Source organism: Erythrolamprus reginae, chromosome 1, assembly GCF_031021105.1.
Source record: "Erythrolamprus reginae isolate rEryReg1 chromosome 1, rEryReg1.hap1, whole genome shotgun sequence".
Taxonomy (NCBI): Eukaryota; Metazoa; Chordata; class Lepidosauria; order Squamata; family Dipsadidae; genus Erythrolamprus; species Erythrolamprus reginae.
Window position 1 is genome coordinate 122,010,239 of NC_091950.1, and position 16,007 is coordinate 122,026,245.

Below are 16,007 nucleotides of genomic sequence, written 5' to 3' on the forward strand. Positions count from 1 at the left end.
ATGTGAACCTGAAGTAGAATACCCGGATCCTTAAGAGATTGGTGAAAAAGCTACAACCCTTCAAATTAGATTACCTGGTTTAGTAATGGGTATGATTTCTGCATGGAGCACCTTTTTAATTGTCAAGGCTATTTTTATGCTGGGTTTTTTTTATAAAAAGCTCAATAGAAAACAAGTTGAATTCAACATACTGTAATCCTTTTTGCTTCCTCAAACCATCTCACGTTTTGCAATTTTGCTTAATGAATGGTTTGCAGATTTTCAACACATGCATTTTTATGACCTTTTAACCGCCCTAATAGTTCCAAATGAGAAATACCTCACTTTTCCTAGTTTTAACATAGGTTGTATTAAAATGTTCCCAATTAGATGGTAATACGTGGGTGATTTATAAAGTTAAGCAATCAGACTTGATTGGAAGTTGGATGTTTGTTTGATAAGTACGGTAATTGGTAATTAAAACATGACATGTATCATTAGCCACCTGTCATGTATGTAGGCCTTTATTGCCTAGTTACATTTTTGATGGATTTAGCCTGATAATGACTTGACATTCCTGGAATAACTACAAAAGAATGCTGGCAATCTTCTGTTTTTTCTATAAGGCAATATTTTGCCTTATTCCTTGGATTACAAAAACATTGCTTTATAGTGAAGGAGCACTGCAACTATTTTAATCGAAAGAGAATTGTTGATTTGCGTTTCAGATGCCCGTACAAGTTACTGCACTTTTCACAAATGCACTAAAGATCACTAACCAATAATAAATGCAGTTTACATTTATAGGAAAGTACTGCAGTATAAAATATGGAAATGTAGGCTCTTTAAATTTAAGAGCTATTAATTTGAGAAAGAACAATTAGTGGTGACAAAGAACTGCAGCTCTATTTACTATTTTAGTTTATATTACTGCATCACTGATAAAGCTTTTTGTTGCTGTATAGGATAGGATACTGTCAGCTACTTCTGAAATTTCAGCAAATGTATAAAATGCTGAGTGAAAAATATCAATTTAATTATCACAGAATTCACATTTGTGTCTCATGTTATTGTTGCTTCTTGCATCTTAAAAGTTGTTGGTTTTGTTTTTGTTTTTTGCCTAGCGGGCATTTAGAATGGATTGCTTTAATTTATGGAGCCATAAGTATAGCAACGAAGATCTTATGGGCATTTTTTTTCTGAAAGATTATTGAATTTAAAGTAATCCCTGCTCCCAAAAAGAAAAAAACCCCCAAATATATGACTTCCTACCCCCACATATTGACAACCTATGATTTAGTTTTGGTTTTTATCAACTATTCTTGAGATTATCTCTTCCACAATAAGTGTATCTTGCATCTGGGGTACAGTACATACTAAAAAAGCTATCAGGGCTAAAATGGTAGTAGTGCTTAGCTACTGTTACAATTAATGGATTAAAAACAGGGCATTTATAAAATGAACTTCCACCTGCACAAGAAATCATTCTCCTGCATATTAACATTTATCTCTCTTTGATATTAGACACATTAAGAAAAATAATGGAAGCTGGAACAAAAGATAGAAACTAAGTATCACTTATTGTTTTTCTTGGGCCATCTTTTCCACAGGGGTAGGAATATTAAATCAAAATTTTCATGTACTTTAGAAATTTCTTCTATGCAAATTCCTGCAGGAAGCAGTACAGTAATAATACTATCAATGCATTTCATGCATTTTTATAAGCATAATGCAGTCAAATGAATATAGTCCCCATTGAACTAGTTTGTATAGAATATTTTTAAAATATAGTGGTACCTCTACTTAAGAACTTAATTTGTTCCGTGACCAGGTTCTTAAGTAGAAACGTTCTTAAATAGAAGCAATTTTTCCCATAAGAATCAATGTAAAAGCAAATACTGTAATGCATGCAAACCCATTAGGAAAGAAATAAAAGCTCAGAATTTGGGTAGGAGGAAGAAGACAGTCGCTGCTGAAGCAAGAAAGTGAGGTGAGCACCGGCTTTTATCTTTCCGCGCCCAGACGCTCCGGGAGGCAACCTCATGGGTGTATGGGAAGCAGCGCGCGGGAGTCACCACAGCAGTGGTTTATTCCCTCTCCAAGCGTCCAGAGAAAGGAAAACGCTCCGTTTGCTCTGAGCTGCCAAAGCCACCTCAAGCGCCATCGAAAGGCTCCTCTGACAGCCCAAAAAAGCCCGAGATGGCCGGGATTAAAGGGGGAATGGCAGGAAACTGGCCAGGCCTTCGTGCCACTCTCAAATTTCCTGGGAAATTTTTCCGGGCTCGGGTTCTTAAGTAGAAAATGATTAAGCAGAGGCAAAAAAAATCTTGAACGCATCTAGAAAAGTTCTTAAGTAGAGGTGTTCTTAACTAGAGATACCACTATATAGGAATAGTAAAAATATTACTTGGGGAAAGTGTTCATAAATTATGACATTCTAAGTTAGGTACTGTATATGAGTTGCCAAGTTTTTTAAAATCTCCATGTAGCACCTTTTGACTATCCAAGTTTAGGTATCACAAAGGATAAAAGCTTGAAGCTTCATTCTGGATTGTATCCTTTCAGTAGCATTTATAAACCCTAACATAAGTACATGTTGTCTATGAGGAATAAACTTCATTCATTTTAGCCTTTATTAAAGAACATCTAGAAAGAAAATTCAATTGTGATTTATCATAATATATAACCATTTGTAAAATTCAGTTTATACAGTAATTGTTACTGAAAATGGCACAGCATTTTAGGAGATCTGAAAGTTTACTGCTTACCCAGTGAGTGCTTGAAAGGGGTTTTAATTATAAACCATTGCAAAATCATTATGTATGTGATGCTAATGTGATAAACGTACAGATAGGCCAGCAAAAAATAGGCATTTGCTTTTCCTGAAGTAAAACTTCCCGATTTACATTGATTTAGACATGGTGATTTATAAGTTTTACTTAAAGAGTTCTGGCGCAACTAGTATTGAACAATTGTTCATTTTAAATATAAAATTTATACTAAAATTCAATCTATTATTTAAAACATTCATAAATTAATGTTTCTAGTGTTCATTTTAAAGATTAGGCTCAAAATATTTTTCTGAGAACCTATTCTGATATATGTATTTTAATCTTGCCTGAACTAAGAAAAATTTACAACTGTAGTAAGACATGTTTAATATCTGGGGGGAGGAGGGAGGAAAAGTCTGTCCAATGACATAAAACTTAGGAAAAGAACAGCATAAAAGTATTTACAGACAGATACAAGAACTCACTTTAAATTTATCCCAAACTGAATGGGAAATGCTTCTCTAGAATTAGAGAAGTTTTAACTAAATCTGTATTCATCAAAAACAGCATAAGGGCTTGTATCAAGCTTGAGACAATTGAGAGGTAGATAGTCCACTAGGAAATCAACACTCCAAGCAGTCTGCCCCCACTAATACATACAAAACAAATACTCATCACACAAATTGGTTTTCTGAAGATTGCATTTTTGAATATCATAATATATATGTTTCATTTCAGTTTTATTTTTATATATATAAATTCAGATCATTTAACCTGTCTTTAAAGTTTTGGAGGCTTACATTTAAATTAAGGTAGCTTGTTCAATACCAGTTATAACAGCAGATGACCATTAATATAAAAACAGCCAGGAGAAATAAAACATTTTGCTTAAAAGATTTGACACCAATGATCTTACTACAAGATCAGAAACTCAGCATCTATGATTTTATCTATGTATTTATTTTGTAGATGGGGCACTAAGCCAGCCTAGTCACATTATTTGATGTTCCCTTCTTCACCAAGTCACTCTTCAATAGTGGTCCCAGCAGGAAGAAGTCTTCTAGAGTATAGCTAAAATGCTAGCTATTGTTTCACCTGACATTAATGATAAAACTGTTGCTTCAAAGATGGGACTTGGTAACCCTGAGACCATGTCTGGATGATCATATCTAAGTTTCTTAACTCAAAATATTAATTAGACTTTTTTCTGAGGTGCAGCCCTTTCATGGCTAGAAGTCTCTGACCAAAGATCCCTATTTTAGATTAAGGGTTTATATTATGGCAACACCTTAAATTTCAAAGTTAGGATTCTGACTTTTTCCAAACTGATAATCAAAGGATCTTATCTTCAAATAGAAATCTCTGGTTAAAAACAGTTTAAATGCTGCATGAAGAGGCTGCATTATTGACAAGATTTATTTAATTCTCAATTAATTAGACAGCTGCATAAACTGGACCACTGTTCTAAATGGATCGGGCAAAAAATCCTGGATTTTGGGCATCCTAAGGTGGGAAGAGACATAGATGAGAGAGGAGATCCTTGAAATGTAATAAATTCTGACCATATTCCCATATATGGGAATAAAACTTTAACTTCAGCCAAAGTTAGCCAAATTATATTTTAATAGATTGCCTATGTAGATGTTTCACCACGCATTAAAATACACTCCTGGAAAGCAGAACTTCATGTCAGTTTTCACATTGCTGAGAAAATGAATTTCCACTCAGCATTTAAACATGAAGATTTCTATTTTCAATTTTCCATTTGTACAATGACAGATTTAAGAAAAAAAACAAAGGACACAGTGTTGCCATTTTTTCTTTTTTTAGCAGCAATTAAATACCACTAGCCCCTTCTTTACATATCAAATTCAAGTCACAACCAGTGGTAGCTGCACCACAGTTCACCAGGTACAAAACTGCTAGTTTTAAATTAATAACCTGAATTTTTCCCCAGAACATCCCTTTTTTATAAACAAACATTTTGCTAATTTTGTACATAGGCTAGCAGGCTTGTTTCAATATGAAAGTGCTAAATCATTTACAGATTTTATCAGTTATGTAGTGCTACAATAAGTGTCCGATATTCTACATATGAACAATCTTGATAAATGGTAATAATGAAATGTTAAGTAAGGCCATCCAATTGCCTTTATGTACATTTAAAAGAATAGATACCCATGGGAAGAGGGGGGAGAATTGGGCAAATACTCAGTCCCACAGTTGTAAAAATTAAATTGGCTTTCAAGCTTGTGTACTGTAAATGAGACCTTTCCAACAGTCCTGCAGCCAATGCCTATTTTCTTCATAAAAAGGAAGCTGCCTTCAAGACATCTCCTCTTGATTTCCAATATCCACATTGTGTCATTTGAAGCTCAAGTTTCAGGTTCTTCCTATCTTCATAAAACCTTCTTTCCAGTATTAGGTTGCATGATCAAGTCCCACTCCTGGGTTGTTTTTTCTTTTTAAAATATTCAATCTACCAATTCGTTTTAGCGTGAGCTGTAGATAACATGAACCAGTTCTGGAACCACTATATTGGGAGGAACACAAGCTCTTCACTACAATCACACAGTAGGAGGAAAAGTAGTGATAATTCAATTCATTCCTGGGGCTGGACCACCAAAATTAAATGAACTTGGCACAACTGGAGCATTGAATTTATATCCACCATGTTTTTTCAATCATTTTGGATTCTAGAAGAGAGAAAATAAAATTCTTTAGTGTCACAAATTGTTTCTGTAAGATAAGTTATTCACAACCAAAAGTTCTAATGTTAAAAATATCTCAAGAGATCCTCAAAAACCAGTCCTTTACAACTACATATTAAAAAAAGAATGTTCTATAAAATAACAGGCAGAAGAATGCGTAATATATATACTTTTCCAGCCTTAAAGAGAAACAAGTAAAAACTTAAAATGATCATACTTATCGTATTGAATCTGGTTCTTATCGTATTGAATCTGATGATGAATCATACTTAAAATGATTATACTTATCGTATTGAATCTGATCATACTTATCGTATTGAATCTGATTCAAAAAAAGTGCCCTGACTTAAAAGAAAATGCAAAATCAGAGTCAGACAAGTATGATGAACAATAAAGAAATTTGATTAAAATGTAAAAATTTCTACCAAAAAAGTATTGATAAAATATAGATTTTAAGTTGTTTCTGTATCCACAATATTTTAAGAGAAATGTCTTCAGAAATCCTCATCTATAAATAAGAATGAAGATGTACGTTTTAATCCCATCGTTTATTTTGTTGCAAATCACATATTATTGAAAATATAATTATATCAGGGGTAGGCAAACTTGGCTCTTCTATGACTTGTGGACTTCAAATCCCAGAATTCTGGAGTCAATCATGCTAGCTCAGGAATTCTGGGAGTTGAAGTCCACATGTTATAGAAGAGCCAACTTTGCCTACCCCTGATTTATACAATTTGAGCTGTAAACGTGGCTAACGCTCTGACAGGGAGCTGGGATGACAATGAATGCTAATTCTTTCTGACTGAGAATTCCACAGCAATATGCACCTTGACCTGTCTGATACAGTATTTGATTACTGTATGTGTTTTCAAAGATAATAGGCTACTGACCTTACAGAGCACTTGAGAAATATTTTAGCACAAAGTACGCATCTAATTTTAGATGGATTCATTGTTCAGTATAAGTACAGGCTTAAATTTGGAAGTAGTTTCTTGTGTGGATGGAGTTTGAATTGAACTTGAGTGTGCAACATGGATCTAATTCAGCAGCAGTCTGCCTTTCACTTAGCTTCTAGTGCCGTGATGGCGAATCTATGGCATGTATGCCACAGATGGCACGTAGAGCCATATCTGTGGGCATGTGAACTCCACGTGCCAGATAAGTACAAGACTCATAAAGAGGCTCTGGGAAGGCGTTTTTGACCTCTAGAGGTGTGGCGGAGACAGTTTTTGCCCTCCCCAGGCGCCATGAAAGCCTCTGGATTCTGGGAAGGACAAATAAAAAGGTTTACCAGAAGTCAGGAAATGGGTCATTTCCAGCCTATGGGGAGAACGGGGCTGCTGGTGGTCGGTTCATTCATTCATTCATTGGATTTGTATACCGCCCCTCTCCGAAGACTCGGGGCGGCTAACAACAATAATAAGACAGCATATAATAATAATCCAATACTAAAAACAATTAAAAACCCATTATAATAAAAACCAAACAGACATACAACGCATACAATTGTAATGGCCTAGGGGGAAAGAGTATCTCAGTTCCCCCATGCCTGGTGGCAGAGGTGGGTTTTAAGTAGCTTACGAAAGGCAAGGAGGGTGGGGGCAATTCTAATCTCTGGGGGGAGTTGGTTCCAGAGGACCGGGGCCGCCACAGAGAAGGCTCTTCCCCTGGGTCCCGCCATTGTTTAGTTGACAGGACCCGGAGAAGATCCACTCTGTGGGACGTAACTGGTCGCTGGGATTCGTGCAGCAGAAGGCGGTCCCGGAGATAATCTGGTCCGGTGCCATGAAGGGCTTTATAGGTCATAACCAACACTTTGAATTGTGACCGGAAACTGATCGGCAACCAATGCAGACTGCGGACTCCAAGAAAGCCTCTGGAGACTGGAGAGGGTGAAAAACTGGCCTACTAGGCCCAACAGAAGTTGGGAAATGGGCTGCTTCTGGCCTCAGGGAGGCCTCTTAGGCCCAAAACGGGGCCCTTAGGGGAGTGCGCGCATACATGGGGAGCCTGATGGGGTTTCCCACGCATGGGTGGGACAGTGCAGGGGACGTGCATGAATGGGTGTGGGTGCACATATGCATGCTTTCAGCACCCAAGGGAAAAAAGCTTTGCCATCACTGCTCTAGTGTCACCACTCTTCTAGCCCTGAGTGTGGTTACCAAGGAGTTATTTTTTAAAATGCAACTGTTAATGGGATATGTCTGATGGGTCCAACAGGAACTCTTATTGAGCCTGAAGCACAAGTCCCATGACAAAGTGATATATAACTGGCGGAGGAGACATATATATATCTGAGGAAGTGGTACATGATGAGGATAACAGATATGGGGAATCTGTTCTCTTGTCAAGAAGATAAGTCCCAATTTGCAGCGATCTCCCGATCCAAATGCCAGAAATCTCATAGTTCAGAAACTATGCAAAATCTGAATGTTTACTGGTTATCCGGCAAGTATTTCCAAAGGATCCTCATAGGAAACTGAATGTAACAGTTAAGTAGAGACCCACAAACCCTTATAATGCAAGAATGATTTCCTGATGGATATCTACTTTGACAGGTAGCAACTCTCCAGGGTCTCATTCATAAATTACATACCCTGTCTTATATTGTCTTGAACCCTGAAATAAGCAGTTGACCTTATTGCCATGCACTCAAAAGCCCAATTGAGCTTATTATCAGGGGATATCTTATTTTGGGGAAAACAGGGTACATTAATTTGCAAGCTAGAGCTACTTACAATTGCACCTAGAACTTTCTGCAACCAGTTAGAACTTTTACAAATGAGTTACAACCCATCCCTTTGTGCCAGCAGATACTGGATAGGCAGCTTCTAGTTGAATGTCTTAGGTTACATATTACAGAAATAAGAACTTTAAACAGGTTATGGAGGGATTGTCTAGGTTGCTTAAAATCATTCTCCAAAAGCTGGCCTTTTCAGCCAGAATCCCATAGGTACCAGGCCTGTGATTTTTTGCAATATTCCTTGCAAGATCCAGGTTTGCTGAATACACAAAAGCAGCAGAATGGCCAAACCTAGATAAGGTTCTGTCAAGTACAGATGACTGACTCCCTGAATATATTTTGTTTTGGTGGGATAGCAAGATAGTTTATCTGTGTGATTCACACTAAATAGAGTCATGTTCTTTCTTAAGGTTCTGGGATGACTATTGGAATGAATTTTGTATCTTGTATGTTTCCTGCTGTACCAGAATAGAAATGAGTCTTCCTCTCCAGTGCTCAATGAAACTTTTTTCTTGGGTATTATCATGTTGCTGCTCTAGAGTTTGAATGTCTTTCTTTGGCACTTGATAGCTTCTTCTACAGGGATCTGACAAGCTGATTGCTGACTGAGCCTCTCTGAGTAATTTTACCAGGCTTACATTGGTTTTGCAAAGTCCTTCTGAAAAGGATTCTTTAACACTTCTATACTGCTTGTTCTGAAGGCCATCTGAAAAGGACATGTGATTGTTGTTTTCTTTTTCTTCAAGCTCTAATATGAAGCTGAGCAAAAAGTCACCCATCTCAAAGAGGCAGAGTTAAAAGAAGAGGGGACTCCTTGGAGGAGAAGTCTAAATCAACCTTCTAGTAGAAGAATTAAAGTTAGCCAATTTTTTGGGCTCCAACTTTGGTGACCAAGATTTTCCTAATTTAAAGAGGATATAAGATTAAGCTCTTTCAAGGTGAAACATATCCCTCAGCAAAATACTAATGACATAAACTTAACATAACTTTACATATTGAATATGTAAAATTCAATTAAAATGCATACCATGAGCAGCTCTTCGCTGATCTGCTAAAGTTGCTATGTCCTGTAATTGTTTTCTTTGATCTTCATTAAGACCACGTGTCAATGCTTGATACCATACTGGGTTACGATTCTGAAGTGCTGCAAAATATATAGATCAGTAAGCATTTGGAAAATTCTAGGCAAATCAGTCTTCATTTACTATTTTTAGATGCCCCTACTATTGGTAGATCTTAGTCTGTTCTTTGCTTTCTTGCTGATGTTTAAATTTTGTTTCGCTGTTATAATTAAGTATCCTGCTCCGGGATTATTTTTACTCAGAGATTTTATAAATAAATAATATTATACAGACTTTAACACCATGGGGAAATAATGTATAATTAAATGTATCAATCCAATAAAACTTATTTTATATATGTTTTGAGATATCCCTTTTCAATTTATTATGAAATGAGTTTGATCTGCATATTAATGTGTAACTGAAATTCAACTTTATTACATAGTAGGATCAAAATCTAATTAATAATTGGTAGTGGGATGCATCTACAATTCTTGATTAGAAATAATACAATGTATATCACCACTTGATATTATTTTCTCTCTTCAGTTTTTCTTATCAAATTTAAAAAAATTCAAGATTGTTTTTTCCTTTCAATGTCATTTATACACTTTTCTGCCTACTTACATACTGTAACATCATGTCAGCATCTGTGAAGACCTATCTGTGCGGACCAGGGACTTCTATACAGTAACAATAGACCTTGAATCACAGCGAAACTTAAAACAGCTACATTATTCCAAAGAGGAAGCCTACAGAAAAGGTGATAGAATGCTGTACAATCAGGCAGAAATGTATTAATAAGGGAAATCAGAGCAGCAAAAATAAGCTACTCTGAAAAGCTAAGGGATCAGTTCTCAATAAATGAACCAGCAAACATGGAAAACTCTTAAAAACATCACCATTTATGGCAAACCTTCCCAAGCTGAAGGAAATCAGCAACTGGCAAATGATCTGAACTTGTTCTACTGCAGATTCAAAAGGAAACTACAGTCAACTATCCCCACAACCTCCATCCCAGAAATGCCAACAGCAGCCAAGCCTCCAACAACTGACCCCATCTCATTGGGGTCACAACCCCTGGTGATCACAGAAAAGGGAGTGCCAGATCTATTTCACAGATAGAAGCCAGGAAAAGCACCAGACCCAGACAAGATAACTCCTCGTTTAAAAGTCTGCTGATCAATTGCCATCTTCACCCAAATCTTCAACAAATCACTAGAGATATGCCATGTTCCTTCTTGCTTCAAACACTCCACTATCATCCCCGTGTCAACTAAGCCATCCATCAAGGAACAGAACGGCTACAGACCAGTTGCTCTAACCCCTGTAGTTATGAAAACCTTTGAAAGGCTAGTGATGTCCCACTTGAAAACAATCACGGATCCACTGTTAGATTCCCCCCCTGCAATTTGCATATCAAGCAAATAGATGGACATATCATGCTGTTAATATGGCTCCGCACTACATCCTACAACATCTACCTATCCAAGAGTCCTCTTTGTAGACTTTAGTTCAGCGTTCAATACCATCATACCGGACATTCTTCTAACTAAACTAAATCAGCTAGTGGTACCTGAACACACTTGTAAGTGGATCACAAGCTTCCTAACAGACAAGAAGCAGCAGGTGAAACTAGGCAAAATCACATCAGATTTCTGTATAATTAGCACAAGATCCCTCCCCTCCTAAAGCTGTGTACTCTCATCACTTCTCTCTATATACCAATGACTGCGTCTAAAACGACACATCTGTTAAACTACTGAAGTTTACCAACAGTGATTGGTTTCATTTGCGACAATGATGAAACCGCATATAGATGGGAGGTTGAACAACTAGCATCAGGGTGCGACCGGAACATTCTGGAACTTGAACACACTCAAAAACATAAAAATGGTGGTAGACTTTAGGAGAAACCCTCGCATTCTACCACCTCTTACAATACTAGACAACACAGTATCAACAGTAGAGACCTTCAAATTTCTAGGTTCTATCATATCTCAGGACCAAAAATGGTCACCTAACATCAAAAACGTCATCAAAAAAGCACAACAAAGAATGTTCTTTCTGAACCAACTCAGGAAGCTCAAACTGCCCAGGAAGCTGCTGTTACAGTTCTACAGAGGAATCGTTGAGTTTGTCATCTATACCAGCGTTTCCCAACCTTTTTTGAGCCGCGGCACATTATTCATGTTTTCAAAATTCTGGGGAACACTGAAAGGGGGGGGGCGGGGGGGCTAAAGAAAAGTTTGGACAAAAAAAAATCTCTTCCTCCATTTCACTCTATTTCTCCCTCCCTCTTTCTCTTCCTTCCTTCCCTTCTTTCTCTCCATCCCTCTTTCTTTCTTTCTTCCTCTCTTTTTTGCTCTCTTTCTCTCTCCCTCCTTCCCTCCCTCTATGTCTTTCCCTCTCCCTCCTTCCCCCCTTTCTTTCTCTCTCTCTTGCTTTCTTTCCCTCTCTTTCTCTTGCTTTCTTTCTCTCATTCTCTCTCCCCTCCTTTTTCTCTCTCTCTCTTTTTCTCTCGTTCACCACGCCAGCAACAGAGAGAAAAAGAAAGAGCGAGAGAGAGCTGGAGAGAGAGTGGAGTGCGCAGCAGCCATCAGCTCCTCGCCCTCCCAGACGTCCCCAGCGCCCGGCCTCACGCCGCCTCCTGTTAGCCCGGCCGAAAGCCACACAGTCCCGGACTCCCGGATCGCTTGCTTCTCCGGCCAGCGCGGCGCTTTCCTGGGCAGATGGCTTTGCTGACCGGAGAAGCGAGCGATCCGGGAGTCTGGGACTGTGTGGCTTTGCGCCATGAAGAGAAAACGGCAGCAGGGAAAAGTCGGCCGTTTTCTCTTCATGGCGCAAAGCCACACAGTCCCGGACTCCCGGATTGCTCGCCCCAAGGCAGGAGGCGGCGGAGGAGGAGAGTGGGCGGATCGGGCGGGCAATGAGGCAGGGCGGAGAAGCCAGGGGCGCGTTTGGCCGGAGGCACCGTGGGGAGGCAGGGGCAGGGAGGTGCGGCAGTAGGTGCCTCCGGCCAAACGCGCCCCTGGCTTCTCCGCCCTGCCCCATTGCCCGCCCGATCCGCCCACTCTCCTCCGCCGCCTCTCGCCGCGGCACACCTGACGATGTCTCGCGGCACACTAGTGTGCCGCGGCACACCGGTTGGGAAACGCTGATCTATACCTCTATAACTGTCTGGTTTGCTTCTGCAACCAACAGACACACACTTCAGAAGATAATCAGAACTGCAGAAAAACAATTGTTGTCAACCTGCCTTCCATTGAGTACCTGTTTACTGCACCAGTCAAAAAGAGGGCAATGACAATATTTACTGACTCCTCGCATCCTGGATATAAATTGTTTCAACTCCTACCCTCAAAATGACGCTATAGAACGCTGCATTACTATTACTGTTAGTCTTCTCATTGTTCCTATCACCCATCTCCTTCCACTTATGACTGTAACTTGTTGCTTATACTCTTATGATTTAATAATATTAATATTAATATTTAACAATATTGTTTCCTGATTGCTTATTTGTACCCTATGACAATCATTAAGTTTTGTACCTCATGATTCTTGACAAATATATATTTTCTTTTATGTATACTGAGAGTATATGCACTAAAGACAAATTCCTTATGTGTCCAATCACACTTGGCCAATAAAGAATTCTATTCCATTCTATTCTATTTCCATAGGAAATAGAATAGTAATCTGATGCTATAAGAAGAATTTATCTCTGATAGTCTAATTGTGAAGTATCTACTAATGATTCTGCTAAACTATTGACTTCTATCAAACCTGACTCATTTCAGATTTGCTGAATGCTTAGGCCAGTGATGGCGAACCAATGGCATGGGTGCCACAGGTGGCACGCAAAGCCATATCTGGTGGCATGCAAGCCGTTACCCTAGCTCAGCTGCAACATGCACGTGTGAGCCTGCCAGCTGATTTTTGGCTCACAGAGACTCTGGGAGTGTTTTTGGCTTCCAGAGAGCCTCCAGGGGGATGGGGAGGGTGCTTTGACCCTCCCCTGGCTTCAGGGAAGCCTTTGGAACCTGGGGAGAGTGAAACATAAGCCTACTGGGTCCACCAGAAGTTTGGAAATAGGCCGTTACTGGCCTCTGGTGGGGTGAAAGAAGCTGTTTTCGCCCTCCACAGGTATTGAATTATGGGTATGGGCACTCGTGCATGTGCACGCTCTTTCGACACCCAACGAAAAAAGGTTAATCACTGGCTTAGGCTGTTGCTTTTAAAACTCCTTAAATGTCTCGGCTTCCCCCCGACCCCCCCAGGCCGGCTCTGACGTTTTAAAACACGCGCGCCACTTTGCAGCTGTCTTCTGAAACCGAACGCGGAAGTTAGCGTTCCGGCTTCAGGAGACAGCTGCGAAGTGGCGCGCGTGTTTTAAAAGGTTGCAGCCGGCCTGGGGGGCTTGCCAGCCCCCCCCCCCCAGCATCCCAGGCCGGCTGCAACCTTTTAAAACACGCGGGATACGAGCGCCAAGGAGCTGTCTCCTGAAGCCGAGACAGCTCCTTGGCGCTCGTATCCCGAATGTGAGCTCGGGAGGCGAACAAAAATGTCGCTCCCCTCCCAGCTCTTATCTCGAGTAGCTCGTAAGTAGAGCTGCTCGTATGTCGAGGTTCCACTGTACATGCATCTCTTGAATTCCCATATTTGTTACAAGCATAACACATTGATAATACATATTTCAACAAACATAGGAATACAGATTTGCAATGAAAACTATGGCAGCTCTTACTCTGAAAAATTGCTTTAAATATTTGATATTCATCAACAGGGTTATCTTCATCATCAATAATAGTTGAATATCCCTCCAGTGCTGTCTCTTCAGCATCGTCATCTTCCCAATCCTCATCATCTCCATCTTCTCCAGCCTGTTTTGCCAAAATCTCTAAATACTCTTGACCATCTTCATCGATATCATCTTCATCACTTCCAAGTTCTTCTGTAACCAAACAAAGGGTATTAATAGTGCCCCAAAATTTCATCTAGACTATTTCCCTTTAATTATTCTATTATTTGTATTGCATAAAATTCCACATTTTAAAAAAAAAATCACATGGTTTTAATACACTAGGTTAGGAATAGAACACAAATTTATTCACATGATACTATATTACCCAGCTACCAAATAATAACTGCAAAACAGATATAACAACAAAAGAACACTAAATGAATTGGGCCAATGATTCAAGTCTACTTAGCTTTATTTTCAAAAATAAAAAATATTAGGACAGACTGAAGAGCACAAAAAATATGACTAGTTATATGCAATCAATGCCTATATTCTAGGGACAAATAGTTCCAGAAAATGAAATGTGTGTTTCCTGGACCATACTAAATTTCTATTTTGATTTTTGCACCACCACTCCACTCTGCTTTTCTGAAATTAATCTTCCAAATGGAAAGATCTTTCTAATTTGAAAAATTAAATTCCCCAAAAAACAACTGGTAAATCCATGAACAGCAAGTCATTTCTGTCCAGAGAACAAAATGAAACACTTCAGAAAAATTCTAGCAATGGCAGCTTTTGCATATTCTTAGACATGGCAAAGGACCAATTAGTCTTCGGAGAGGGGCGGCATACAAGTCTAATAAATAATAATAATAATAATAATAATAATAATAATAATTATTATTATTATAACAATAATAATAATTATAATCATTATTTTGTTATTATTATTATTATTCACAGCTAACGGACCCAAACAGAACAAAGAATAGAGCACTGTAGGAAAAATAAGATGTGCATAAATACTTCAATCCAATTAAAAGGCAAAGATGAAACAAACAGAGGGAAAAAATCACAAGACACACCAAAAATGGAAAGACTTTCTACAGCTACATCAGTAATGTTGCTGATCATCTCTACAGAAAAGACCATTACATTACCTGCTTCTTCATCTTCCTCTGCTTCGTCATCATCGTCATCACTGTCATTTTCATGTTCAGCATGGCAAGCATATGCTCTTTTTAATCCATTAAATAAAAGTATGAAAGCTGGCAGGATCTGACCCGAAACCTGATTTAAAACCTGCGGTACATGCTCCAAATCAATCAGTGCACAGAGGCCCAGCACACACATTTTTCTGTCATGAAGTCTGCAATAAGAAATAAAACATCATATTACTTTTGATTTTAGGAAAGATGCCACAATTCTGAGATATTCACAAAGGGCATGGCTGAAGAGATCAATGTGCATGCTCAATAGACTGTTACGTTTCTTCATAGTTCTAGCCCACATTCCCTGAAGAAGCTAGATGGAAAAGAGGCACCTATTTTATCTACATAATCCCTTCTCTCTACATTAGAATTTAATGAAAAGCCATAATCCCAGAGACAACAAGCTTACCCCAAGAAACAGTCTACATCATTAAGCCACTGTGTAATGAAGTGATTTGTAACAGGCTCCACATTATTGGGGAAGCGAAGATTTTCCAAGGTATTTAGAAGTAGATGAGGATTGTAATAGAGAGCAGCTATGGCAACCTGGAGGCACATTGTCCGTAATTCACTTGTTTTAACTTCTCTAGTTAATCGTTCTAAAGCAGCTTCCACAAACAAGGGTATACACTAAAGAGACGGAGGGAAAAATGTTACTAAAGACAGAGGCAAATATTAACACATCGCTGTAGTGATAAACATTTGATTTTCAATGTCTGTATCTTGCAATGCATGTATTAAATTTTTAACTTTTAAACTCTCTAGTATAACAGAAGACACT

General features: G+C 38.7%; 1 protein-coding gene across 1 annotated transcript in view; it reads right to left on the reverse strand.

Moving 5' to 3' along the window:
- Positions 1-3,433: 3,433 nt before the first annotated feature.
- The window catches only part of IPO7 (importin 7), a 60,585-nt gene continuing 48,011 nt past the window's right edge, over positions 3,434-16,007 (reverse strand). The window contains 6 exon segments of the mRNA XM_070763393.1: positions 3,434-5,428; positions 5,430-5,446; positions 9,235-9,351; positions 14,019-14,225; positions 15,176-15,384; positions 15,636-15,856. Of these exon segments, the coding sequence (XP_070619494.1) occupies positions 5,348-5,428; positions 5,430-5,446; positions 9,235-9,351; positions 14,019-14,225; positions 15,176-15,384; positions 15,636-15,856 (852 nt within the window). The 3' untranslated portion in view covers positions 3,434-5,347.